General features: G+C 34.4%; 2 protein-coding genes across 2 annotated transcripts in view; both read left to right on the top strand.

The window, feature by feature from the left end:
• Positions 1 to 27,779, top strand: part of LOC119612629 — a 71,263-nt gene that overhangs the window by 32,221 nt on the left and 11,263 nt on the right. Inside the window, exons 2-8 of the mRNA XM_037968458.1 lie at positions 4,545 to 5,755; positions 9,359 to 10,747; positions 14,276 to 14,406; positions 20,387 to 20,617; positions 26,567 to 26,882; positions 26,973 to 27,131; positions 27,191 to 27,476. Of these exons, the coding sequence (XP_037824386.1) occupies positions 5,470 to 5,755; positions 9,359 to 10,747; positions 14,276 to 14,406; positions 20,387 to 20,617; positions 26,567 to 26,882; positions 26,973 to 27,131; positions 27,191 to 27,476 (2,798 nt within the window). The 5' untranslated portion in view covers positions 4,545 to 5,469. The remainder of the gene's footprint in view (positions 1 to 4,544; positions 5,756 to 9,358; positions 10,748 to 14,275; positions 14,407 to 20,386; positions 20,618 to 26,566; positions 26,883 to 26,972; positions 27,132 to 27,190; positions 27,477 to 27,779) is intronic.
• LOC119612630 (cilia- and flagella-associated protein 157) lies at positions 17,204 to 19,118 on the top strand. The gene has a single exon (XM_037968459.1). The coding sequence runs from the start codon at positions 17,276 to 17,278 to the stop codon at positions 19,109 to 19,111; it is 1,836 nt and encodes a 611-aa protein (XP_037824387.1). The 5' UTR covers positions 17,204 to 17,275; the 3' UTR covers positions 19,112 to 19,118.

The raw sequence follows: 27,779 nt of genomic DNA, 5'->3' as shown, positions 1-27,779 counted from the left end.
TTTCTGTCAAAATATTGTTATTGGGTCTTGAACATTATTTTCTCATATTGTTGAAGTTGTTGATGAAAAAAAAAAAAAATCCTAAAAGTTTCAGTTACATTAAGTAATTAATTTGAAATTCAATTAAGCTTGAATGAATATATTTAAAGAAATCCTATAAGATTTGTTGTCCCTTGTCTGAAATTTGTAATAACGTGCGTAAAGCTAAAAATAAATGGAATTAAATTTGTTTAGTTTTTTAAAAAAGGGAAAGTTGTACTGAGCAATTACTTACATATTTTGGTAATAGAAGATGTCTAAGCTTTAGTTTTACATGAGGGTTAATGAATTTACCTGACTGTAGTGATGTAATATTTGTTAATTAAATAAGGAAACAAATTTGATTTGAAGGTGGAGGGGGGTGTTGTAGTTGTTCGGTTATATTTTAATTAAAAAATAAATGAAGACATATGCTAGCTTCTTCGGCTACTTAAGGCTTTGAATTTTTGTGCATTACCACCATTTGGCTTCTAAAAGAATACTGATTCCTGTCGGAATTTGGCTTTCAAAAGAGAGTTATGCCTGACATCGAACATCGGCTTCGGAATTTGACCTTGTTTGGAGTCGACATTTTACCTGAAGATTCCAAAAGTGTTGCAATCTTATCTTCTAAAAGAACTCTTAAAATTCCTTTAGAATTTGGCTTCTCCTAATCTTAAGAGTCGAGCTTTAAGAACTGCCAAGATGAGCATCGTATTTGGATCATTAAACTTCTAAAAGAACGACAACTGATGTTCGTATTTGGCTTCCCAAATAACACTGATTGGTGTGGGAATTAAACTTTCCAAAGAAGCTCAATAGGAAACAGAATTTCGCTTCCATAAATGCTAAGATTCGTACCGGAATTGGGCTTTTAAAAGAACCTAATTCAACTCAGATTGGGGTCGGAATTTAGCTTCTAAAAGAACTTTAATAAGTATCAGAAATTGACTTCCAAAAGTGCTAGGTTTGTGAGTAATATTCAGTTTCCGAAAGCATCTAGATTAGTATCATAGCTTGGCTGCTAAAAGAACCTCGACTAGTGGCAGAATTTGGCTCCTAAAGGCACTACAACTGGTGCTGAAGTTAGCTTTCTAAAAAAACTTCGATTGAGTTCCGAATTTCGTTTCAAAAACGAACATTGTTCAGAGTGATAGCTTCGGGTTCTAGACGAACATTTGAATAGATTTTGGTTTCTATAGGATTGGTGTCGGTTTGGCTCATAATGGAATCTCGATTTATGTCAACATTAAGCTGCTGCTGTTGGTTAGTCTCTTAAAAGTATTCAGTTCTGAAAGAATCTAGATTGATAACATAGCTTGGCATCTAAATGAACCTCGACTAGTGTCGGGATTTGGCTTCTAAAGGAACTACAACTTCCGAATTCTGTTTGGTTTCCAATGGAACATCGATTGATGTCGGTTTGGCTTTAAATGGAACCATGATTAGAGTCAACATTATACTTCTAAAGGAACATCTATTGGTGATGGCTTGTCTCCTAAAAGAATCACGATTGGTTTCCGAAATTACCTCCTAAAAGAGCCTCCATTGATGTCTGAGTTTGATTTGAAAAGAAAATTGATTAAGTTTTAATTCGGCTCCTAGAAAAACACCGATTCGCCTTCTAAGAAAACTCGATTGATGTCAGAGTTAAGCTTCCAAAGGAACCTTGTTTTGGTGTCAGAATTTAGCTTTTAATATAACTATGATTGATGTCGAAATGATGTCAGAATTCAGCTTCTAAAGGAATCTTGATTGGTGTCAGTATTTGACTTTCTAACAAACTTCGATTGAGATCGGAAATTTGTTTTTAAAGGAAGCTCGACTGATATTAGAAATGAGCTTATAAACGAACCTGGATTGGTGTCAGTATTTGGCTGCTAAAATAACATCGATTAGTGAGAGAATTTGTTTCCTTAAAGAACTTTCATTGGTGTCAACATCGATTGGTGTCTGAATTTAGCATCTAAAGGAAACTAGATTGGTATCAGAGGTTGACTTCTGAAGGAATTACAATGGGTGTCTGGATTTAGGTTTGAAAAGAGCTTCGATTGATGTCGGAATATGGCTTCTAAAGGAATCTCGATTAGAGTCACAATCTTAACATTCACAATATCCTCGATTGGCGTTAGAGTTTGGCTTCTAATGGAACCGCGATTGCTGTCGGTATTAAGCTTCTAGAGGAATATCGATTAGTGTTAGCATGTCCATTTGGCTTCTGAAGGAATCACGATTGGTTTCGGAAATTACTTTCTAAAAGATCCTCGATTGGTGTATTCCAAAGGACTTCCAAAGCATTCTTGGTTGGTATTGAAATCAGCTTCTTATAGAACTTCGATTGTTGTCGAAATTCAACTTTTTTTGGTGTCCGACTGTTGCGTCTGAACGAATTCGGAGTAGTGTTTGGATTTGGCTTTTACGATAGCTTAGGTTGACTTCTCAATTAGGCATTGGAAAGAAGCTCAATGTTTTAATTTCGATTATAAAATAAACTCGATTGGTTCGACTATTTAGGCATCAGAGAGAGCAAAGTTTATTGTAGAATTTTCCTTCTAAAGGAAAATTGATTGTTGTCAGATTAAAACTTGTAGAAGATGGTCAATTAGAGTCGAAATTTCGCTTCAACCAGAGTCAATAAAGTCATCAGAGTTTGACTTCTTAAAGCATCTTGATTGATGTTGGTATTAAGGTTACTTTAGCAACGCCGATTGGTATTCAAATAAAGCTTCTGAAGGAAACTCTATTAGAGTCATGGGATCTTAAGAAGATTCAGAATTCGGGTTCGAAAAGAGCCAAGATATGCATCGAATGAAGGCTTCTAAAGAAACCTTGATTAGTGGCAAAATTTGGCTTTTGGGTGGGACCTTAATTAGTGTCAGCATTAAGCTTTTAAATGAGGAATTAGTAGTAGAATTTAGGCATCGAAGGAGCGAAGGGTGTTGTTAGAATTTTCATTCTAAAGTAAAATCAATTCTTGTTGGAATAAAGATTCTAAAGGAAGGTCAATTAGAGTCGAAATTTGGATTCAAATAGAGTCAATAAAGGCATCAGAGTTTGGCGTCTGAAAGCATATTGATTGGTGTTGGTATTAAGGCAACCTCGATTGGTACTCGAATAAAGCTTCTGAAAGAAATTCTATTAGTGTCGGAAGTTGACATTAGATGGAATCTTAAGAAGATTCAGAATTTGGTTTCGAAAAGAGCCAAGATATGCATCAGATTTCGATTTCTAAAAAAACCTTGATTGGTGTCAAAATTTGCCAGAATTTAGGCATCAAAGGTTGTGGTTAAAATTCTCTTTTTAAAGGATAATCGTTTGCTGTCAGCAAACGAAAGCTTGCTTCTAAAAGAAGGTCAATTAGGGAAGAAACATGGCTTTAAGAGTCCATATAGACATCGAATTTCGGCGTCTTAAAAGACCTTGATTGATGTCAGATTAAAGCTTCTAAAAGTAGGTCAATTACAGACGGAACTTGTCTCTAAAAAGGATCTTGTCTTTAAGAGTCCACATAGACATCGGATTTCGGCATCTTAAAGAACCTTGATTGATGTAAGATTAAAGCTGCTAAAGGGAGGTCAATTAGTGTCGGAACTTGGCTTTAAGAGTCAATATAGGCATCGAATTTCGGCGTCTGAAAAGACCTTGATTGATGTCAGATTAAAGCTTCTAAAAGAAGGTCAATTACGGACGGAACTTGTCTCTAAGAAGGCTTTAAGAGTCCATATACACATCGTATTTCGGCGTCTTAAAGAACCTTGATTGATGTAAGATTAAAGCTGCTAAAGGGAGGTCAATTAGAGTCGGAACTTGGTTTTAAGAGTCAATAAAGGCATCGAATTTCGGCGTCTGAAAAGACCTTGATTGATGTCAGATTAAAGCTTCTAAAAGAAGGTCAATTATAGATGGAACTTATCTCTAAGAAGGAACTTGTCTTTAAGAGTCCACATAGACATCGGATTTCGGCATCTTAAAGAACCTTGATTGATGTAAGATTAAAGCTTCTATTGGAAGGTCAATTAAAGTCGGAACTTGGCTTTAAGAGTCAATATAGGCATCGAATTTCGGCGTCTGAAAAGAGCTTGATTGATGTCAGATTAAAGCTTCTAAAAGTAGGTCAATTACAGACGGAACTTTGCTTTAATACTCAATATAGGCATCGGATTTTGGCGTCTGAAAGAACCTAGATTGAAAACATTAAACTTTCTTTCTAGATATCAATTCTGGAAGAGTTAAGATTAGGGTTTGAAAATAACCATTTTGTTCCCATGAAATAGCATTTATCTTGTTAATAAATTATTAAACAAAAACATATTGAATTTGCAACATATATGTACAATATTTAACATTTCTTATTCACAGAAATTTTATTAAAATAATAAAAATATATATTACAACAAAAACGAATTACTCGTAAATGGTATTACAAAGAATATTAATTTACAAACTTCTATTCAGGCAAACAATTTTCATACAATTTCATTACAATTTCTTATTTTTTCCATTTTCTTCTTTCTATATCTTTACAGATGCCACATGGTGAAGCAACAGAAAACTGAAATCAGTTGAATTGAACGAGAAAAAAAAAACTGGCAGTTGGATAGACTGGAAAGACAGACAGACAACAGCAGTTGGCTAAATGAATGAATGAATAGAAAGATGTTAAATTTTCTGAATTGAAAAATTTCATTTATAAAACTACATTTTATGTTTATGTGTGTGTGTGTGTGTTGCACAATAAACAGAGCAAAAAGGAAAAACTTAATTCATTTGTAATTTATATTTTTCGTTTAATTTTTTTTCCATTAATGTTCTGTTGTACAGAAATCATATTCCGAAAAAAAAACAAACTTCAACAAAGAAATTCTCTATATTCAAAAGAAATTACAACAATGGCAAAAATAACGGAACTCTTTACAAAAACACATTGTTGTATATGTAGGCTGTCATGTTGTTGTAGATCACACAATGAATATGTTCATGTTGTTGTTGTTGCCAGTGCTGTTCTACTTCACATGTTAACTGTTTAAGTGTTGAGAATTAAAAAAAACACTTACACATACATTAACAGTCAAATTTTTATTAAAAAAATAAAATAAATTAACAAAGAGTTAAGAGAGGGAGTAAGAGAGAGCCTTAAAATAATCAAAACAACAGCAACAACAAGCGTTAAGCATTAAATGATAACAATTGTTTAAGATTTGGCTCAAACAAACCAATACGTTTAAGCAAAAGAGAGAGTAAAAGATTGAGTGGGAGAGTAAGAGGAAACCGCCATAATTGTTTATATTTTCATTTCCCTACTAGTGGCAACCTATACAAACATATGAGTTCAAGTGTGTGAGTTTGTTAGGCTAAAGAAAAGTGTGTTAAATTGAAAAAAACAACAACAACAAAACAACCGAGGGCTGTAATTGTGAGTGTATATTTAATATATGCTCTTGGATTTTTGCAATGTGCGGCTATATGCTTGACAATAGCAGCATTAACCGCCATATTAAAAGCTTCTTATCAATAACAACTTCATCAACAGCTGCAACCTACACCCCCTTAGCAACAGCAACATCATTATCATTATCCTCGTTTTATTGTTCAGCCAGAAAATTTCCTCTTTATCAGTGGTTTACAACAAGAAGTGACACAAATTTACAGCGTCCCAGCAGGAACTGGAGCAAATCATCTAACAATTGGCAAATTGTTTTATTATCGATAATAATCATTTTATTGCAATGTTGTACAAGTGAGTATGAATTTCTCTATTAAATTCTTCTTTCCTCAAAAGTAAATAATTACACCAAAAAATTCATCTTAATTTTCAAGTGCTGTATCTCTTCTTCTACTGTGGTTGACAGCTGTCACAATTGAGAGATTATTATTAAGTAGAAATTGATTGATTTGTCAAAAGAGGGTAGTTAGGTGGAGTAAAGTGTTTGCTTTTTTGGTTTTATTAAAGGGATTAATGGTGAATAATATAAGCATTTAAATGAAGATTAGATGGGTTTGGTTTTAAAGAGTCATTAAGATAATTTTAAAATCAATTTGAGGGTGTTAAGCCGCAACACTTGAGATAGTTTTAATTTGTTTTGAGTTTAAAAAATTCAAATGGTTTAAATAGAACTAATCTTACTGCAAACAAAAATCGTCTAATGTCTCAACTTTCCCGAAATCATTAAGCTCTCTTCTTTCACAAACATTTCCGAAATCTTCCAAGATTTAAAAAAATCAGAGCTGCTCAAGTAGTTGAAATCCTACAGTGTTCAAAAAGCTGTTTTAGTTCTCTAATAGTAGTCCTTGTCCTCCAGTAAACGTATCTGCTTTGTTTCCTTAACTTCCCAAAATTGTGACCATTTTGTGGTTCAAAATTTACAGCAACCGAAGCTCAATTTTTATCCAAACCTTAGTGAAATCGTTTGACTTTTAGTTGTCCAAGTCTTACTGATATCATGGCTGCTTTAGTAAGCCAAATCTTACAGCAATCATGGCTGTTAAAGAAGCCCAATTTCTTTAGCGATCATTTGTTTCCTTCATTAGCCCAAGTCTTGCAGAATTATTGGTTCCTTTAGTATACAAATCTTATAATAATCATGGCTCGTTTGTTGCATTAACTTCACAAAATCATGGCCCCTTAGTGATTCAAAATATTCAGCAACCAAAGCTCAATTGTTATCCAAACCTTACAGAAATCATTTGGCTTTTAGCTGTCCAAGTCTTACAGGAATCTTGACTGCCTTAGTAAGACAAGTCTTACATCATTCATGGAAGTTTACGATGTCCAATTTCTCTAGCGATCATGTGATTCGTTTATTAGCTAAAGTCTTTCAGAGTTATTGGTTCCTGTAGTATAAAATCTTATGTTAAACATGGCCCGTTTGTTGCGTTAACTTCCCAAAAACATGACCCTTTAGTTATTCAAAATTTTCAACAATCGAAACTCAACTATTATCGAAACCTTACTAAAATCGTTTTGCTTTTAGCAGACCAAGTCTTACTGCAATCCTGATTATTTAAGAAGTCCAATTTCTATAGGGATCATGTGGTTCTTTTCTTGTAGAATTATTGGTTCCTTTAGTATCTAAAACTTATAGTTATCATGGCTTATTTGATACGTTTTTATTGTTCAAAGCCTTACAAGAATCTTGTCTCCTTAAGTTGTCTAAATCTACAGCAATCGTGGTTGCATTAGTAGTTCAATTCCGAGAGCAATGTTGGCTCTTCTGTTAGTCCAAGTCTTAGTATCCAAAACATAAAGGAATTATTTCTGGTTTGTTGTTCAAACATATCGTTCCGAGTTCTAGGGTCTAAACTTTCCACAACTCGTTGCACTTTCAGTAGTCCAAATCTTACAGGAATCTTGTCTTCTTTAGTTGTCGAAATCCTATGCAATTGTAGCTGTTTTAGTAGTTCAGTTCCTAAAGCAATCATAGTTCATCCTAGACTCCTTTACTAGTCAACATATTACAACGATCGTCTCTATTTTCCTAGTCTAAATCTTGGCTATTTTGTTGTCCATACTTTCCTAAAATCATTACACTTTCAATCATCCAATTCTTATGTTAAATGAAGCTCTTTTATTATGCAAATTTTCTGAACTCATTGCTCTTTTGGTAGCCCCATTCTTATACGAATCCTGTCTAGTTTAGTTGTCTAAATCTGACAGCAATTATGACACTTTTAGTAGTTCAATTCCTAACGCAATCGTGGTTCTTTTATTAGTCCAAGTCTTACAGAGCTCATGATTCCCTTAGTATCTAAAACTTACAGCAATCATGGCACTTTTGTTGTCTTAACTTCCTGGAAATCTTTGCGAAGTATACAGCAATCATGGATCCTTTAGTTGTCAATATCAGGACTCATGCCTAGTTTGTTGCCGAAACTTTTCGCCAATCATGGCCCCCTTTAAATTACAACAACTTACAGCGATTGTGGCTAAATCTTTCAGCATTCGTGGCTTTTCTGCTGTCCAAACTTTCCCAGAACCAAAGCTCTTTTCGTAATTTAATTCTTTCACCAAACAGAGGTCTATTCTTATCCAAATCTTAGTGAAATCTTTGCGCAATTAGTAGTCCAAGTCTTATAGGAATATTACCTCCTTTAGTGGTGCAAATCTTTGCGCAATTAGTAGTCCAAGTCTTATAGGAATATTACCTCCTTTAGTGGTGCAAAGCTTCCAGTAATCGGTCGGTTTTCGTAGTTCTGAATAGTAGTAGTAGAGTAGTTCTTTTTATTCTGAAATCGTTTAGCTGTCAGTAGTGCAAGTCTTATAGGTATCTTGTCTTACAGCAATCGTGATTATGTAATTTCTGATTTTATTAGTGGTCCATTTAAATTTCAAATTCAGACAACAATTGAGATTCGCCATTTATCATTTTGGAAGATATATTCTGATAGCAATCGTGAATCCAATCCATTCTAACACCAACTGTGGCTCTTTAAGAAGGAAATTTCTGTGTGAAATCGAGGTACATTAAGAAGCCATATTCAGAACCAAGAGAGGTTCTCGACATACTGACCGCAATTGTTCCAATAGAGAAGAGGAATTCTGACACTAAACCTGTTTCTTGAGAAAGCCGAATTCTGTTGGCAATCGTCCAAATTTCAGTTGCCAAATTCTAACTGTATTAGCGGAAGCCTTAAGAAGTCTATTTCTGCTTTTCAGTAGTGAGTCTTTTAGAGGACAAATTCAGACACTAAGGTTCATTGTTAACCCTTTAAAAGCGAAATTGTCGTTATTCCTTTGAAAAACATATTCCGATACCAATCATGACTCTTAGAAGCTAATTTATGGCGAAAATCGAAGTTCATTAAGAAATTATGTTCTGAACCAATAGGAAGAAGGGGAAGTAAATTAACAGTTTAGCTGTTCACGGCCTTGAAACAACCCCTTGATAAGACAGCTTATTTACGGTCTGTTATATACCATGATTTATAATCTTTAAACAGTTTAACCTTTATTTTAAACATATTTATTGCAAGTTACTCCTCTAACAAGTTTGTTTGTCATAACTTCATAATAAAGGTATTAAATTACACACAAGACTTTATCTAAATTACCTGTAGAAGTAGGACCCAGAAAAGAAACCCTTTTTTCTTTATTAAACAGAAAATTTATGATTTTTATTACTTTAATCTTTAACACGTTTCAGTAGAAAGATGTTTTTTATAAAATTCTAACTTTTTTTTTCTCTCTTCTCCTTTTCTTCTCTTTTTCTTTTCAAACAACTTCAAACCATTGCAAAATTTCTTTATATTGTATATTTTTTAATAAATTGAAATTATGAATGGAATGAAATTAAATGTATAAATATGAATGACTGAATTGCTGGCGCATTGACAAAAAAAAAAGGTCACGTGTTGGCAATACGAAAGGGTCGTCTTATGACTCCAAGCACATTTACAGCTTTAAGCGGAGATCTTCATGTGCAGATACAATTTTCACCAGAAGATATAGAAAACGATATAATAAAAGCAACCACAGCTGCCACCACCACTACCACCACCACAACAACAACAACGACAACAGGAGCAGGAGATATTGCACAAACTTCAACAACATCACGCACGCTAAACAATCAGACATCAAGTGGCAGTGACACACAACAACAGCAGCAGCAGCAAGTCCTACAAGTGGAGAATATTATAACGAGTACTTTGGTCATTAGCAAATACATTGATGAGACTGTGAATTCTTCAGCAGCATCAGGCTCTAGCCAGCCTGTAGCTATAGCTAATGATTCTTTAGTTTTGCAAAGACAACGTAAAGAAATTATAGAAAACATATTACTTTATCCCGATCCACGCCACAATGTTACCCAGGTATCGGTGCCCTGCCAGACCTTTATGCAGGGTGGTCTATATGAAATGCAAGTGGTAACGAATTTAAAAACCACCAATATATTAACAGCCAACTCTAGCTCCTCCTCCTCCTTTAACAAGGCTAAGGATGCTACACCCACCATGACTACCACTACCACCACTCTTATACCAGTATACGATGAACGTTTAAGACAAACTTTAGACGTGCGATGGCCCAGTGCCGAAATGATTGTTAGTCCGGTACGTTTGCGCACATATCCTGATACACCGGTAGAGGTTACTTTACGTTTTCCCGAGGTCAACTGTGATAATGCCTGGAAACGTGAGGATTTGCCGGAATTTTGGCTGGAATTGATATACTGTGGCAAGGAGCGTTCCTGTTCCCAAGTGAGACCAGAAAATGTTACCAAGTCTAGCATATTATTTGCCGAGCAGGTCAGAGGTTATCCCAAACAGAAAACGTTTAAACTTTCCTGCGATCTCTTTGGATTGGCGGGCAATTATGCGGTACAGCTAAGACCCATGATTCCTTTACCCAATATACCCATTACGAGGCGTTTCCTTTCGGTGGACTGGAGTGAAAAATATGTGTTTAATGTCTACGCCCGCAGTATATTTCCCTGTGATCCTCATACGGGCATAGGTGTGCTCTATGAGTATCCTTCATGCATTCTAGAGCAGGGCGATCGTGTAAGAGTTTATGCAAAATTGCGGGCCGATGTGGCCTCTCTAAAACCCCCCACTACTTTACATTATATAGCGGAGCAACGTGTGGTAAAGAATCAATATTCTTTATATTTTAATTGTGATCTATTTACGGAGAAATTTGTGGAGTATTGTTTTGTGTATGTGAGTCAAGCGATTTCGGGAGCAGTGGCCGATGTGAGAATGGATTGTGTACCTACACTGCCGGTGAGAGGTAAGTGTGAACAAATAGTTTGATCTAAGTTCTTTTAAAAGTCCAATAGAGGATCGTTAAACAGTTGGATAGAGGATTGTTTAATATGTAGTTGGATCTTTTTACTCATTGATCTAGATTCGTTTAAAGATCCAATCGATAGCTTGATTTTGGTTGCTTCAAAAAAGGATCATATTTCTAGTTCAGTTCTAGTTCTGTTCTAGTTCTGTTCTAGTTCTGTTCTAGTTCTGTTCTAGTTCTGTTCTAGTTCTGTTCTAGTTCTGTTCTAGTTCTGTTCTAGTTCTGTTCTAGTTCTGTTCTAGTTCTGTTCTAGTTCTGTTCTAGTTCTGTTCTAGTTCTGTTCTAGTTCTGTTCTAGTTCTGTTCTAGTTCTGTTCTAGTTCTGTTCTAGTTCTGTTCCAGTACAATTCTAGTTCAGTTCTAGCTCAGTTCTAGTTCAGTTCTAGTTCTGTTCTAGTTCTGTTCTAGTCGTTCTAGTTCTGTTTCTAGTTCTGTTCTAGTTCTGTTCTAGTTCTTTTCTAGTTCTGTTCTAGTTCAGTTCTAGTTCAGTTCTAGTTCAGTTCTAGTTCTGTTCTAGTTCTGTTCTAGTTCTGTTCTAGTTCTGTTCTAGTTCTGTTCTAGTTCTGTTCTAGTTCTGTTCTAGTTCTGTTCTAGTTCTGTTCTAGTTCTGTTCTAGTTCTGTTCTAGTTCTGTTCTAGTTCTGTTCTAGTTCTGTTCTAGTTTTGTTCTAGTTTTGTTCTAGTTCTGTTCTAGTTCTGTTCTAGTTCTGTTCTAGTTCTGTCTAGTTCTGTTCTAGTTCTGTTCTAGTTCTGTTCTAGTTCTGTTCTAGTTCTGTTTCTAGTTCTGTTCTAGTTCTGTTCTAGTTCTGTTCTAGTTCTGTTCTAGTTCTTCTAGTTCTAGTTCTGTTCTAGTTCTGTTCTAGTTCTAGTTCTGTTCTAGTTCTGTTCTAGTTCTGTTCTAGTTCTGTTCTAGTTCTGTTCTAGTTCATGTCTAGTCAGTTCTAGTTCAGTTCTAGTTTCAGTTCTAGTTCAGTTCTAGTTCAGTTCTAGTTCAGTTCTAGTTCAGTTCTAGTTCAGTTCTAGTTCAGTTCTAGTTCAGTTCTAGTTCTAGTTCAGTTCTAGTTCAGTTCTAGTTCAGTTCTAGTTCAGTTCTAGTTCAGTTCTAGTTCAGTTCTAGTTCAGTTCTAGTTCAGTTCTAGTTCAGTTCTAGTTCAGTTCTAGTTCAGTTCTAGTTCAGTTCTAGTTCAGTTCTAGTTCAGTTCTAGTTCAGTTCTAGTTCAGTTCTAGTTCAGTTCTAGTTCAGTTCTAGTTCAGTTCTAGTTCAGTTCTAGTTCAGTTCTAGTTCAGTTCTAGTTCAGTTCTAGTTCAGTTCTAGTTCAGTTCTAGTTCAGTTCTAGTTCAGTTCTAGTTCAGTTCTAGTTCAGTTCTAGTTCAGTTCTAGTTCAGTTCTAGTTCAGTTCTAGTTCAGTTCTAGTTCAGTTCTAGTTCAGTTCTAGTTCAGTTCTAGTTCAGTTCTAGTTCAGTTCTAGTTCAGTTCTAGTTCAGTTCTAGTTCTAGTTCTGTTCTAGTTCTGTTCTAGTTCTGTTCTAGTTCTGTTCTAGTTCTGTTCTAGTTCTGTTCTAGTTATGTTCTAGTTCAGTTCTAGTTCAGTTCTAGTTCTGTTCTAATTCAGTTCTAGTTCAGTTCAGTTCAGTTCTAGTCAGTTCTAGTTCAGTTCTAGTTCAGTTTCTAGTTCAGTTCTAGTTCAGTTCTAGTTGAGTTCTAGTTCAGTTCTAGTTCAGTTCTAGTTCAGTTCTAGTTCAGTTCTAGTTCAGTTCTAGTTCAGTTCTAGTTCAGTTCTAGTTCAGTTCTAGTTCAGTTCTAGTTTCAGTTCTAGTTCAGTTCTAGTTAGTTCTAGTTTAGTTCTAGTTCAGTTCTAGTTCAGTTCTAGTTCAGTTCTAGTTCAGTTCTAGTTCAGTTCTAGTTCAGTTCTAGTTCAGTTCTAGTTCAGTTCTAGTTCAGTTCTAGTTCAGTTCTAGTTCAGTTCTAGTTCAGTTCTAGTTCAGTTCTAGTTCAGTTCTAGTTCAGTTCTAGTTCAGTTCTAGTTCAGTTCTAGTTCAGTTCTAGTTCAGTTCTAGTTCAGTTCTAGTTCTGTTCTAGTTCTGTTCTAGTTCTGTTCTAGTTCTGTTCTAGTTCTGTTCTAGTTCTGTTCTAGTTCTGTTATATTTCTGTTTTAGTTATGTTCGTTCTTACTTTTTATTAACAATTTATCTTTAAGAGCTTGTTAAACAATAAAACTTCTGTCACCGTTTTTATCACATCCTAACTTTGTAGTTTAAGTATCTTTTCGTGCTAATCCCTTTAAGTATCCTTAAATAGTGATTCATCATTATTGCACAGTGTCATCAATGTTTTTATGTCATTTCCTAAAAACAACAAGATTTGTTTTTCTGCATTTCTCCATTTTAAATCCTTTCGATTCCTCTGCTCTAACTGTGTTTTTATAGCAATTTCATCCATCACCCAAATAACCAGATATCAATACAGCACTTTTCCACAAAGTGTTTATCTTTCATGCTTTATATCGTTGGGGAAAATCGAATACAAGTTGATTTCACTGGCACTTTTTTTTTGTGGAGCTAGCATTCACTTGTTACGGCTCGTTGCATGTTTTAATGCGTTTAAACAATGCCGGATATGTTTGTTTGTATTGACTGACTGACTGAACGAACGAACGAACGAATGTTCGTATACGATTTTGTATTGTTTCATTTCGCACATTGAAATAGGAAAATGCTAACGACGACGATGACGACATGTAAAGTCAACATCCCATACGTTTTGTCATGTATTTAGTGTCACATTTAGCGATGCTTGTTGTTTTTATTACACGCTGTGAGTGTTTTTCATGAATTGAAAATATTATAGAGCAGGGGTTCCCAAAAGTTTTACGGACAGAGGAAAATTATATTTTAAAACTTAGTTTATCAGTTTTATAGCCTTTTTGTTTTAAAAGCTTTAACCGAAAGCTTTTTGAATGTATTAAGGAGAGTGAATGAGTTAAAAGCTTCTTTGAAGATTTTTCTTCTTTCATGCTTATAAGCTTAAGCTTCTGTTCGAAGAAGTTGAAGCCAAAGCTTTTATTAGAAATTAGAAATTGTTTAACAGGAAAGCTTTTAGTATCGTTTTTATTAGAGGAGATCTAGTCCAGTATATGTTCAGTTAAAAGAGCTTTCATGTTGTAAAATAAGTTGAGTCTCTCTTCTAATAATATTATTCTATATATTTTGCTTTTTACAATATAAAATTTATTTATTTATTCAATTGTAAACATGTATTTTTATGGTTGGCGAAATAAAATAAAACCATTCGCCATAAAATTTTTCCAAATACAAAAACAAAAACATACATTTAAGCCGTTATTGTTTTAATTTTTTATATATTTTATTTGAAAATAGTTCATTTTCTAAAAAGTATAAAACAATTCACTTGTTATTCAGTTTTCAACAAAATACCAAAACTAAACAAACTATAAATTTATTTCTCTACAGAATCCGATACTGGAGGCTGGGGTCCCTGGAGTGAATGGACACCCTGTTCAACAAATTGTCTTGGTGGTACTCGCAATCGTTATCGTTTCTGTGATTCACCGCCACCCCGTTATGGTGCGAAATTTTGTGAGGTATGTGTACTATTTTAAACGCATAAGTGTTTTGCCCTCTTTCCCCTCGGCATCCATCCATCCATCCATCCACCACTAACTATTCTATTCAAAGAGGAAATGTGTTTTGCTTGCAATATTCTTTCTTCGCCGTGCCACGTATTCATAAAACTTAATGGCAATTTTGTAAATGGGAAAACTTTTTAAGCAACTGGCAAATTTTCGCAAAAGCCACATTGTTATGCACACACTAGCAGGCAAAGTAGTCGAGTAGTGTATCTGTTTACATTCATTCAACCATCTATGCATTTATCCACAGACACACACTCACACACACTCATCTATATTGTACTAACAATGCTTTAGAGAGAGAGCAAGGATATGCGTGAAATGTGTATGAGGCTATAAAGATTAAAAAAAATTGTGTTAAATATAGAAACTATAAAATGCAGGGGTGTAGTTGGAAAAAAGGGGGAAAAAGGATTTTTTATTCTATAAATATATATTTTTAATGCTTTCTTTAAGTTTTCATTAGGAAGCTTTCTTAAAGCTTTTAAGAGAAAGCTTTCTTAAAGTCTTTGTAGATAAGTTTTCTTAAAGTTTTAATAAAAAAAGCTTTTTAAAGTTTCTTAAAGTCTTTATAGATAAGCTTTCTTAAAGCTTTTATCAAAACGGAAAGGATTTTTTTTATTTTTTATTTTATAAATACAAATTTTTAAAGCTTCCTTTAAGTTTTTATTATAGAGCTTACTTAAAGCTTTTACGAAAAAGCTTTCTTAAAGTTTTTATGAAATAGCTTTCTTAAAACTTTTATCAAAACGCTTTCTTAACAAAGCTTTTCTTAAACATTTGAAAAACACATCCGCAGACGTTAATAAAAACAGTTTTTGAAAGCTTTAATGAAAAAGTTTTTTAAACTGTTATGAGATTAAAGCTATTGTTTAAACGTTAATTTAAAGCTTTTTAAAAAAGTTTCTTATATCAAAAATCCTTAAAAAAACTGTCGTAAAGCTTTTATCAAAAAAATCTTTTTTAAAAATATTTTGTTAATGCTTTCATCAAAACGTTGTCCTAAGGCTTTTAATGAAAAACTTTCATGAATTTTTAAGAATATGTTTTCCTTACATTTTTATCAAAGTTCTTTTCTAAAGATTTTATTAAAACTTATCGATGAATTTGCTAAAGCTTTAATGAAATAATTAACGAAAGCTTATTCATTCCTTTATAAAAATGCTTTCTTTCTTACAAAATATTTTACTTACGCCTTTAAAAATATTATTCTGGAAGATTTGAGAAAACACTTTTTTAAGCTGTAATGAGGAAGCTTTTTTTAAATCTTTTATTTAAACGTTATCTAAGAGTTTTTGTAACAGGATTTCTTATATCAAAAAGCTTTAACAGAGTTTTACTCAAAAATCTTCGCTAAAGCTTTTTAAAAAGGCTCTTGTAAAGTTCCGGTTAAATTCTAGTTCTGTTTCTAGTTTTGTTCTAGTTCTGTTCTAGTTCTGTTCTAGTTCTGTTCTAGTTCTGTTCTAGTTCTGTTCTAGTTCTGTTCTAGTTCTGTTCTAGTTCTGTTCTAGTTCTGTTCTAGTTTCTGTTCTAGTTCTGTTCTAGTTCTGTTCTAGTTCTGTTCTAGTTCTGGTTCTAGTTCTGTTCTGTTCTGTTCTAGTTCTGTTCTAGTTCTGTTCTAGTTCTGTTCAAGTTCTGTTCTAGTTCTGTTCTAGTTCTGTTCTAGTTCTGTTCTAGTTTCTGTTCTAGTTCTGTTCTAGTTCTGTCTAGTCTGTTCAGTTCTGTTCTAGTTCTGTTCTAGTTCTGTTAGTTCTAGTCTGTTCTAGTTCTGTTCTAGTTCTGTTCTAGTTCTGTTCTAGTTCTGTTCTAGTTCTGTTCTAGTTCTGTTCTAGTTCTGTCTAGTTCTGTTCTAGTTCTGTTCTAGTTCTGTTCTAGTTCTGTTCTAGTTCTGTTCTAGTTCTGTTCTAGTTCTGTTCTAGTTCTGTTCTAGTTCTGTTCTAGTTCTGTTCTAGTTCTGTTCTAGTTCTGTTCTAGTTCTGTTCTAGTTCTGTTCTAGTTCTGTTCTAGTTCTGTTCTAGTTCTGTTCTAGTTCTGTTCTAGTTCTGTTCTAGTTCTGTTCTGTTCTGTTCTAGTTCTGTTCTAGTTCTGTTCTAGTTCTGTTCTAGTTCTGTTCTAGTTCTGTTCAAGTTCTGTTCTAGTTCTGTTCTAGTTCAGTTCTCTATATCCACCCTTTCCTCCTCCCCTGCTTATCCAAATGCATTTTCCCATAAGACATACTTCAGAAAAACCCCTGACGAAAAACAATACACTTAGATTTGACTTCAAGTAAAAAGTAAACGGGTGAAGAGAATAAAAAATCGCCCACAAAAAAGTTAAAAAGTTTTTAATTTCATATATTGTTTTACTCGCGAAGAAATTCCTAGAAAACTATTTACACCCAAGACAATGATGGTTGAAATAATGAATTTATGTTAGGAAAAGTGCTGGATAAATAAATTGCCACTGGGAAGGTGAGGAAAGAAATAATGATACTTAAAAGGAATTTTTATTATGATTTTCAAAATTGCAAGCGAGAACAAAAGTGAATAGAAAAAAAGTTCGTTAAACTTAAACAGCACAAAAAGAAAAAAAACGAGGTGAAATAATAGTGGAAATAGTTGCAGGTAAAGTAAATAAATTTATGAGAAAACTTAAGCCAAGAATTTCAAACAAAATGAAATGTTATTTTAGTAAAAGAAAGGGGTGGCAACATTGTAAAAAATTATGTGATGAAAGAAAAACAACAACAACCTGTTGTTAATGACAACTGTTTAATCAATAAATTTGTTAAACGGAATTTTATATTTTGGAGGAAAATCGTTAGAGTCGTTTAGTTGGCAAAATGAGTACCGAGGATAAAGATGTCAAAGGCAAAAAGGGAGGCAAGGGTAAAGGTAAAAAGGGCAAAAAGGCGGATCCTAATAAATTAAATCAAGTGGATAAGACTTTCTATGAATTGACTATAACGGATTTGAACCAAAAATTGGCACGTTTGAGAAGCCATTTGGCGACTTTGGATGATACTAATAATAATTTAAAAGAAAAGCTTAGAAGTCTGGAGGAGGATCGCACAGATGTGGCGGCCCATTTGGAAAAGACTTTGGCCGAACGTAATGATAGTATTAAAGAGCTGGAGGAGCGTTTGGTGGAAATCACCAAAGTGCGCAACAATGAGAAGCTGCAGGCTGAAGAGCATATTAAGGATTTGGAGAATAAATACAAATCCATGCATGATCAATTGACCTCGGAAATTAAGCTGCTAAATGGTAAGCTTAACTCCTTAGATGAGTTTCGTATACAACGTGATGTTCTGCTGGCCAAGTTTGATGATCAAGAAGCTGAGCTTAAGGAAAAGGATCGGGCTCATCAAGAGGCTGTTTACAATATGGAGCAGAAAGCAGTAGTGGAAAAAGATGCCTTGAAAAAGGAAGTGGAGGCCAAACTTTTACAGGTTTCCGAAGATTTCACACGCTCCAGTGAGATACGCAATGCCGGCTATACCAGACGCTTGATTAGAGAGAATATAGCTCTACAAAAGGAAATCGATATACTAGTATTGTCGCAACTCAAAATGCAGCAAGATTTCAATGAACATGTGCAAAAGAATAAAGAAATGGCGGAACAATATGCCGCTCTAGACCAACTGAAAAATCAATTAATCAAAAGTTCTCAAAATAAGATACGCATCATAGAGAAACTCACCGATAACTATGAACGTTTGAAAACCAAATACACCGAAGTAGTAAAATATCGTGCTCTCTATGAAAACATTACAAAAAAGGATGTATGTGATCAATTCTCCTTTAACGAAACCACCAAGAAATTAAGAGTTTTGGGTCAGCATGTAGAAGGTTTGAAATTGGAAAAGAATCGTTTAATGGCTTTGCATGAGCAACAAGAAGCCGAAATCATACGTTTGCAAACAGTTATACAACAAATCAAGTTAACTGTGCAAATAGCCATTAAAGCCATAGAAGAAGATAAGCTGCCACCCGCTCAGGAAAGCGGCGAAGCTGATGAGTCTGCTCTGAGACAAGTTAAGCGTCAGAATTTACTTTCCGAATTAATGGAACTTGTAAGCAGTCATTCGGAGCGTTTGCCTGAAACACCCTCCATTCAAACTATTTCACGTTCTCGCTCCTCGCTATATCGTCCCGGTAAAATGGGTTTCATGCCTCGCACTGCCTCCTCTCTTATGGAAATCTTCAAAAGAGAAGCTCAAAAACTTACCTCCACAGAAGTGGTAGCACCTGAGTTTCAAGTCGAATACAAGGACTCGCAAATCATACCCAAAGAACGCATCAGTGAAGCGGGCTCTATAGTTGATGTTGAAATGGGTTCTACTTTAATAGTTTCCTCTTCCCATGAAGACTTGGAGGTAGTACAAATGGATGAGCAGGAAGGTGAAGATTTGGGAGAGGAAGGTTCCAGTAGTGATTTTGCCTCTGCTCCGGCTGATACGACTACTGACCACTTGGCTTCGACTGCAGATGAATCGCGTAAAAGTGTCTCTACAAAACGTGAGGGAGAGGAAGCGTCGGATGTGTCGGCGGAGCTGGGTAAAAGGGGTCAAGAGGCAGACACCATATCAAGAGGTTCTCGAGTATCTCGCATGTCGCGGATTCAAAGCTTGCCACCTATTGATACCGAAGAGTATTCCATAAATGTTTTGTACTAGAGATTTTGGAGGGAAATAATATATTTTGTATTGATATTTAAATAAATATTTTTGAAATTTTATAAAGATTGTTTTTAATCTAAAACTAGAACAGAGATAGAACAGAACTAAAACAGAACTAGAACAGAACCAGAACAGAACCAGAACAGAACTAGAACAGAACCAGAACAGAACTAGAACAGAACTAGAACAGAACTAGAACAGAACTAGAACAGAACTAGAACAGAACTAGAACAGAACTAGAACAGAACTAGAACAGAACTAGAACAGAACTAGAACAGAACTAGAACAGAACTAGAACAGAACTAGAACAGAACTAGAACAGAACTAGAACAGAACTAGAACAGAACTAGAACAGAACTAGAACAGAACTAGAACAGAACTAGAACAGAACTAGAACAGAACTAGAACAGAACTAGAACAGAACTAGACAGAACTAGAACAGAACTAGAACAGAACTAGAACAGAACTAGAACTAGAATAGAACTAGAACAGAACTAGAACTAGAACAGAACTAGAACAGAACTAGAACAGAACTAGAACAGAATTAGAACAAACTAGAACATAACTAGAACAGAACTAGAACAGAACTAGAACAGAACTAGAACAGAACTAGAACGAATAGAAAACTAGAACAGAACTAGAACAGAACTAGAACAGAACTAGAACAGAACTAGAACAGAACTAGAACAGAACTAGAACAGAACTAGAACAGAACTAGAACAGAACTAGAACAGAACTAGAACAGAACTAGAACAGAACTAGAACTAGAACAAAACTAGAACAGAATTAGAACAGAACTAGAACAGAACTAGAACAGAACTAGAACAGAACTAGAACAGAACTAGAACAGAACTAGAACAGAACTAGAACAGAACTAGAACAGAACTAGAACAGAACTAGAGCAGAACTAGAACAGAACTAGAACAGAACTAGAACAGAACTAGAACAGAACTAGAACAGAACTAGAACAGAACTAGAACAGAACTAGAACTAGAACAAAACTAGAACAGAATTAGAACAGAACTAGAACAGAACTAGAACAGAACTAGAACAGAACTAGAACAGAACTGGAACAGAACTGGAACAGAACTAGAACAGAACTAGAACAGAACTAGAACAGAACTAAAACAGAACTAGAACAGAACTAGAACAGAACTAGAACAGAACTAGAACAGAACTAGAACAGAACTAGAACAGAACTAGAACAGAACTAGAACAGAACTAGAAATAGTATTTTTTAATATTAATTCTTTTCCATTTCTTTTCTTCCAGGGTCCATCAGTACAAACTGAAAAATGCGGTAAATCCATTAGCGATACCTGGGATTGTATTTACGAGACTAGCGGCTCGGTGTTCAGTAAACTTAACCGCACCGATGTTAGTCAGGAGATTGGTCCAGGCTGTCGCTGCGGTTGCATTGTGCATTTGGGAACTTCAAAGCCCAAACGTATTATAGCAGGAGCAACACAAAGCTGTCCAGGCAGATCATTTTGGTTGATACAGGTAAGATAAATAATTGGCAATATACATTTTCCATTATTTAGTTTCCATTAGGAAGAAAATGATTAAAATTAGGTTAACATTTTATTTCATTCGAATTCTAGGCAGAGTATTTTTTCAAATAGAAACTAACACCACCTCCCCCCCCCCCCCAAAGAAAAACCTTTCCACCAAGGAATTTCTCTTTAAACATTCCTTTACTAAAATCTTTAAATAATCTTAGAAACATGAAAATAAAGAAACCCTTTAGACATAAATAAACTATTGATCCCTGGAGAGTAACTACTACTTACTACAAGTAGTGATGGTGATGATGGCGTTGAAAATGGGGATGACGTTAGCCATATCCACCCACCATACAGAATGACTTAATAAATGAATGAAATGCCATTCTATATACAAAAATTCTCTAATAAATTAAAATAATAAAAACTACAAAAACAGCCAGCAGCTCTTGCATGCTAGCAGGAAAAGGATACTGGCAGGACAACATAACAAAATATATTGACTATACAAAATACTAGAAAATCCAATACAGCAAAAAAAAAAAAATTATAGAAATTGTTCAAAATATTAAGAATAATTTACGAGAAAAGAAAAATATATATTTCATATTGTATACAAAATGACAAGAACAAAGTCAGGATAACAACAACAGCTACACTGCACAATGAACACAACAGGACACTCAAATAGACAAAATGGGGGAAAAAATAAAAATAATAAAGGAATATTAATAGATTAAAAGAATGAGAATTTCAAGTACTCTTTATTAAATTTAAGTAAAAATTCTATTCTTTTAGTTACTGCCATTGTATTGGGTATAAAAAATTCGACAAAGGCATGGAAAAGCAAGGACCTAATAGAAAATCATTGAATTTTATATAGAAAATATATTTTTTCTTATTTAGACCAAGTTTATCAATAGCACTTTGCTGCCTTACAAAATGTTATATCTATGTATGTTGTTTGGTTTTTCCTTTTATTGGCATTTAAGAAACGAGGGTAACGAGAAAGTTATAGTTAAGATCTAGTTGAATTTTAGTTCTGTTCTAGTTCAGTTCTAGTTGAATTTTAGTTCTGTTCTAGTTCAGTTCTAGTTCTGTTCTAGTTCAGTTCTAGTTCTAGTTCTGTTCTAGTTCTGTTCTAGTTCTGTGTGTTCTAGTTCTGTTCTAGTTCTGTTCTAGTTCTGTTCTAGTTCTGTTCTAGTTCGTTCTAGTTCTGTTCTAGTTCTGTTCTAGTTCTGTTCTAGTTCTGTTCTAGTTCTGTTCTAGTTCTGTTCTAGTTCTGTTCTAGTTCTGTTCTAGTTCTGTTCTAGTTCTGTTCTAGTTCTGTTAGTTCTGTTCTAGTTCTGTTCTAGTTCTGTTCTAGTTCGTTCTAGTTCTGTTCTAGTTCTGTTCTAGTTCTGTTCTAGTTCTGTTCTAGTTCTGTTCTAGTTCTGTTCTAGTTGTTCTAGTTCTGTTCTAGTTCTGTTCTAGTTCTGTTCTAGTTCTGTTCTTCTAGTTCTAGTTCTGTTCTAGTTCTGTTCTGGTTATGTTCTAGTTCTGTTCTGTTCTGTTCTAGTTCTGTTCTAGTTCTGTTCTAGTTCTGTTCTAGTTCTGTTCTAGTTCTGTTCTAGTTCTGTTCTAGTTCTGTTCTAGTTCTGTTCTAGTTCTGTTCTAGTTCTGTTCTAGTTCTTTCTAGTTTCTGTTCTAGTTCTGTTCTAGTTCTGTTCTAGTTCTGTTCTAGTTCTGTTCTAGTTCTGTTCTAGTTCTGTTCTAGTCTGTTCTAGTTCTGTTCTAGTTCTGTTCTAGTTCTGTTCTAGTTCTGTTTAGTTCTGTTCTAGTTCTGTTCTAGTTCTGTTCTAGTTCTGTTTCTAGTTCTGTTCTAGTTCTGTTCTAGTTGTTCTAGTTCTGTTCTAGTTCTGTTCTAGTTCTGTTCTAGTTCTGTTCTAGTCTGTTCTAGTCTGTTCTAGTTCTGTTCTAGTTCTGTTCTAGTTCTGTTCTAGTTCTGTTCTAGTTCTGTTCTAGTTCGTTCTAGTTCTGTTCTAGTTCTGTTCTAGTTCTGTTCTAGTTCTGTTCTAGTTCTGTTCTAGTTCTGTTCTAGTTCTGTTCTAGTTCTGTTCTAGTTCTGTTCTAGTTCTGTTCTAGTTCTGTTCTAGTTCTGTTCTAGTTCTAGTCTGTTCTAGTTCGTTTAGTTATGTTCTAGTTCTGTTCTAGTTCTGTTCTAGTTCTGTTCTAGTTCTGTTCTAGTTCTGTTCTAGTTCTGTTTAGTTCTGTTCTAGTTGTGTTTCTGTTTTCTAGTTCTAGTCTAGTTCTGATAGTTCTGTTCTAGTTCTGTTCTAGTTCTGTTCTAGTTCTGTTCTAGTTCTGTTCTGTTCTGTTCTATTCTGTTCTAGTTCTGTTCTAGTTCTGTTCTAGTTTTGTTCTAGTTCGGTTTCTTCTGTTCTAGTTTTGTTCTAGTTCTGTCCTAGTTCTGTTCTACTTCTGTTCAAGATCTGTTCTAGTTCTGTTTGTTTGTTAACTGTCCTTCTATTTTAAATAACAAGCTTTTCAAAATCTTTTCTATTAATCCCACTTTCCAGGATTTTTCAGTTCCTTTATATTTATTTTACAACAGAAAATTGACCTAAACATGCTTGTCAATAGTGCTTATGCTTCTCTACTTTTATATAAGAAATATACTAAATTAAAATATCTCTGTATTCGTTTTTTGTAGGTGTGTTAGAACATAATACGTTCAATTCTATTAAAATGGATTTACATTGTGTAAACGACAAAATTTACTTCAAATTACATTACTTTTCTTGCAATCATTTTCATTGAACTTACTTCTCTTGCATAGTCCTTCCTCTTACGTACTCAACTACTTACTTATTTTTCAACGTACACTGACATTATATTCATATTGGTCTAATACTCTTCAACAATTACACCCACACATACAGTCACTTTGTTGTATAATATGTATAGAATATTGAACTTGTATGTTGTTCTATTATTAAAGTAAAAAAAAGAACTACAAATACTTGTCCATTCATAGATAGAAGAAAAAGCCTTAACAACTTTATCTATTCTTCTATATTTAGACACTCCTGCACAACGTTCCATACACAATCACACACATACTGTTATACGCCTTCCTTTATATCCTTGTCTTGTCATTATTTTCATTTTTGTACCTTTTAAAAGCTGTAATGTCTGGTAATGGGCTCAACAATGTTCAAAAGTCATTGCACCCTTAACAGGAGCAGGAGCTCGCTCATCAAACGTCACTTTAACTTTAAACGAATCATGTGTAAAGGACTACTTTTTTTCCCAAAACACTTTATCAATGAGTGTGTGTTGTTGTTGTGGTTATACTATAGTATTAGTTAAAGTTTTCCTGGAGTATATGTATCGGTAAAAGCCAAGGTATTGTGGTCTTATGTCTGTATGTTTGTTGTAAAATAGTGTGCGTAAAGTTAACTACATATTAAATATTACCGGAGTAGGTGTTTTGTGTGTGTGGGTTCTGAAACATGCGTGTGTATTCCCTTTGATTGTATTTGTTATCTTGATGACACGTATTGGATTGCAAAAATTTTACTAACAATTTATTTTTATTGCCCCTGTAACCCTTAATATGTATTCCATTACATTTTCCAACTGCCTTAACTTACACCCATATTTACAAAACGAAATTAAAAGGTTGTGTGTAAAAAAAAAGGTTAAATTATGAATTTGACATGCTTTCTGTTTCTCAGAAAAATAAAAAAGTAGAAAGGATACTTTCATAATTTCAGCAGAAAGTTATTTCACAAACGAGGGTTGTCATCACAATCTTACACATGTTATAGTTTTACTTCCAATCGACTAGGTTTAGAACTGTAGTTAATATAGCAGTTCCGTAGCCAATTCTGCTCTAATTTTGTTCTAGTTGTGTTCTAGTTCTGTTCTAGTTCTGTTCTAGTTCTGTTCTATTTCTGTTCTATTTCTGTTCTAGTTCTGTTCTAGTTCTGTTCTAGTTCTGTTCTAGTTCTGTTCTAGTTCTGTTCTAGTTCTGTTCTAGTTCTGTTCTGTTCTGTTCTAGTCCTGTTCTAGTTCTGTTCTAGTTCTGTTCTAGTTCTGTTCTAGTTCTGTTCTAGTTCTGTTCTAGTTCTGTTCTAGTTCTGTTCTAGTTCTATTCTAGTTCTGTTCTAGTTCTGTTCTAGTTCTGTTCTAGTTCTGTTCTAGTTCTGTTCTAGTTCTATTCTAGTTCTGTTCTAGTTCTATTCTAGTTCTGTTCTAGTTCTGTTCTAGTTCTGTTCTAGTTCTGTTCTAGTTCTGTTCTAGTTCTGTTCTAGTTCTGTTCTAGTTCTGTTCTAGTTCTGTTCTAGTTCTGTTCTAGTTCTAGTTCTGTTCTAGTTCTGTTCTAGTTCTAGTTCTGTTCTAGTTCTGTTCTAGTTCTGTTCTAGTTCTAGTTCTGTTCTAGTTCTGTTCTAGTTCTGTTCTAGTTCTGTTCTAGTTCTGTTCTAGTTCTGTTCTAGTTCTGTTCTAGTTCTGTTCTAGTTCTGTTCTAGTTCTGTTCTAGTTCTGTTCTAGTTCTGTTCTAGTTCTGTTCTAGTTCTGTTCTAGTTCTGTTCTAGTTCTGTTCTAGTTCTGTTCTAGTTCTGTTCTAGTTCAGTTCTAATTCTGTTCTAGTTCTGTTCTAGTTCTGTTCTAGTTCTGTTCTAGTTCTGTTCTAGTTCTGTTCTAGTTCTGTTCTAGTTCTGTTCTAGTTCTGTTCTAGTTCTGTTCTAGTTCTGTTCTAGTTCTGTTCTAGTTCTGTTCTAGTTCTGTTCTAGTTCTGTTCTAGTTCTGTTCTGTTCTAGTTCTGTTCTAGTTATGTTCTAGTTATGTTCTAGTTATGTTCTAGTTCTGTTCTAGTTCTGTTCTAGTTCTGTTCTAGTTCTGTTCTAGTTCTGTTCTAGTTCTGTTCTAGTTCTGTTCTGTTCTAGTTCTAGTTCTGTTCTAGTTCTGTTCTAGTTCTGTTCTAGTTCTGTTCTAGTTCTGTTCTAGTTCTGTTCTAGTTCTGTTCTAGTTCTGTTCCAGGTCTTTTCCAGTTCTGTTCCAGTTCTGTTTTAGTTCTTTTTTAGTTCTGTTCTAGTTCTGTTCTAGTTCTGTTATAGTTCTGTTCTAGTTCTGTTCTAGTTCTGTTTAGTTCTGTTCTAGTTCTGTTCTAGTTCTGTTCTAGTTCTGTTCTAGTTCTGTTCTAGTTCTGTTCTAGTTCTGTTCTAGTTCTGTTCCAGTCTTTCCAGTTCTGTTTTAGTTCTGTTCTAGTTCTGCTCTAGTTCTGTTCTAGCTTAGTTCCATTTTTATATTTCCTGTTCTTCATTAAATTTCTGACTTTTCCTCTTAAACGTTTAAGCTTTCAGCAAAACTATGTTAATTGCTTTAATACTGTGCATTTAAAGCTCATCAATCATTCTAAAATCTCTAGAATATTTGTCACATTAAATACTGCTTCCCAGCAGTGAGTGCTTTTTATTAAAATTCAACTACAAAATTAATATCATTTCCACTGCAATAACTGCAGTTTATGTGTGTCAGTCATACAATAATAAAAATGTACAATTATCCCTGGAGCATGAAAACGGAATAAACACTGTCAGTATTTCCTATTTTTTGTGCAATTGTGCAGCTGCTATTTACGCACTTTAGACGACTCGATGGATAGATGGATGTTGTTTGTTGGCAACGTCCATGATAATGCTGTTGATGATGATGACGATATTGGAATTCAATACAAAAATTAGTGCGATTTCGAACATCTATAGTAGACATTATAAAGCTTCCTACAATTTCTTGTATTTTTCGTTTTATGTTTTCGAATAGTATTTTGCAATTTTTTGTTTGTACCAAATGCCAATCAGTAAATAACATTCAATTGATCTGTATACTAGATGTATATATATCTGAGTGAGAGTGTGTATTTGTGTTTTAAATCCTTGTGTATTTGTCTGTATAATTTTAGGTTGATGGTGAAGAGACAATTTCACTGCAATTGAACTTTCTACGTCTACCCTGTGCTACGCAATACATAAAAATACGTGATGGACCATCGTTATCCTCTACTTTGCTCATTGAAATGCAGGGTGGCACCACTGGTGCCGGTGGGGCAGGAGGAGGTAATGCGTATAGTGGGAATTTACCTGTTTCACTAGAATCCAGTGGAGCACAATTATTATTAGAATTCTATGCTGGTGAGGAGACGAGTATCACCAACAATACTGATATTCATACCGGCTTAATATGTACGGGTGGATTTTTGGCCAATGTTGAACAGATTGGTAAGTTGTCTTTACTTTGGGGAATTTGTTGATGCAGCTATTTAATTTCAATAACTTAAAACTATTTTGTACTTTTGTTTCGTTTAACAGTTAGAAACTCTTCCGAAACAACTTTAATGGCTGCCACACGTTTATCGGTGAAGGGGAGATCCTTTCTACAGAAACCTAAAATGAAATCGAAATTTACTTTAGTACATTTAAGTGCAGTAATATTTGCCAGTATTATAATTTTAATTAGTGCTTTATTAGGTAAGTCTATAACATACTAAATTCTTCATTAGGTGTAATAAAATTTTAACCTGTTTAAGGCGCCCAATATGTGATACGCTATCGTAAGTACCATTTAGCTGTCGCCCGTCGTCGTGATGAGGGTTCCCGTCTGCATACTCCTCATGCCAGTATGAGTTCTTTACAGAGTCCTCCTTCTAGGGCAGTAAGCACTACTACTCTTATATCGGAAGTTATTTATATGGTTAAAATGCGTCCCAAGCATCAACTCAGACATTCGATTTTAAGAGAAAGTATTGATGCTGAGAATTTGGCGCGAGAGACGGAAATGAATGAAACCAATGTTAAGGAGCCAATGGTCAAGTGGTGAGTCGGTATAGTTTTAGACAATAAATTTAATATACAACTATAACAGAACTAGAATAGAACTAGAACAGAACCAGAACCAGAAGAGAACTAGAACAGAACTAGTACAGAACTAGAAAAGAACTAGAACAGAACTAGTACAGAACTAGAAACTAGAACAGAACTAGAACAGAACTAGAACAGAACTAGAACAGAACTAGAACAGAACTAGAACAGAACTAGAACAGAACTAGAACAGAACTAGAACAGAACTAGAACAGAACTAGAACAGAACTAGAACAGAACTAGAACAGAACTAGAACA

The sequence above is a fragment of the Lucilia sericata genome, unplaced genomic scaffold, assembly GCF_015586225.1.
Source record: "Lucilia sericata isolate MDLA Ls3-8-SP2 unplaced genomic scaffold, ASM1558622v1 Contig001772F_arrow, whole genome shotgun sequence".
Classification (NCBI taxonomy): domain Eukaryota; kingdom Metazoa; phylum Arthropoda; class Insecta; order Diptera; family Calliphoridae; genus Lucilia; species Lucilia sericata.
This window is presented reverse-complemented; position numbering and strand designations above follow the sequence as displayed.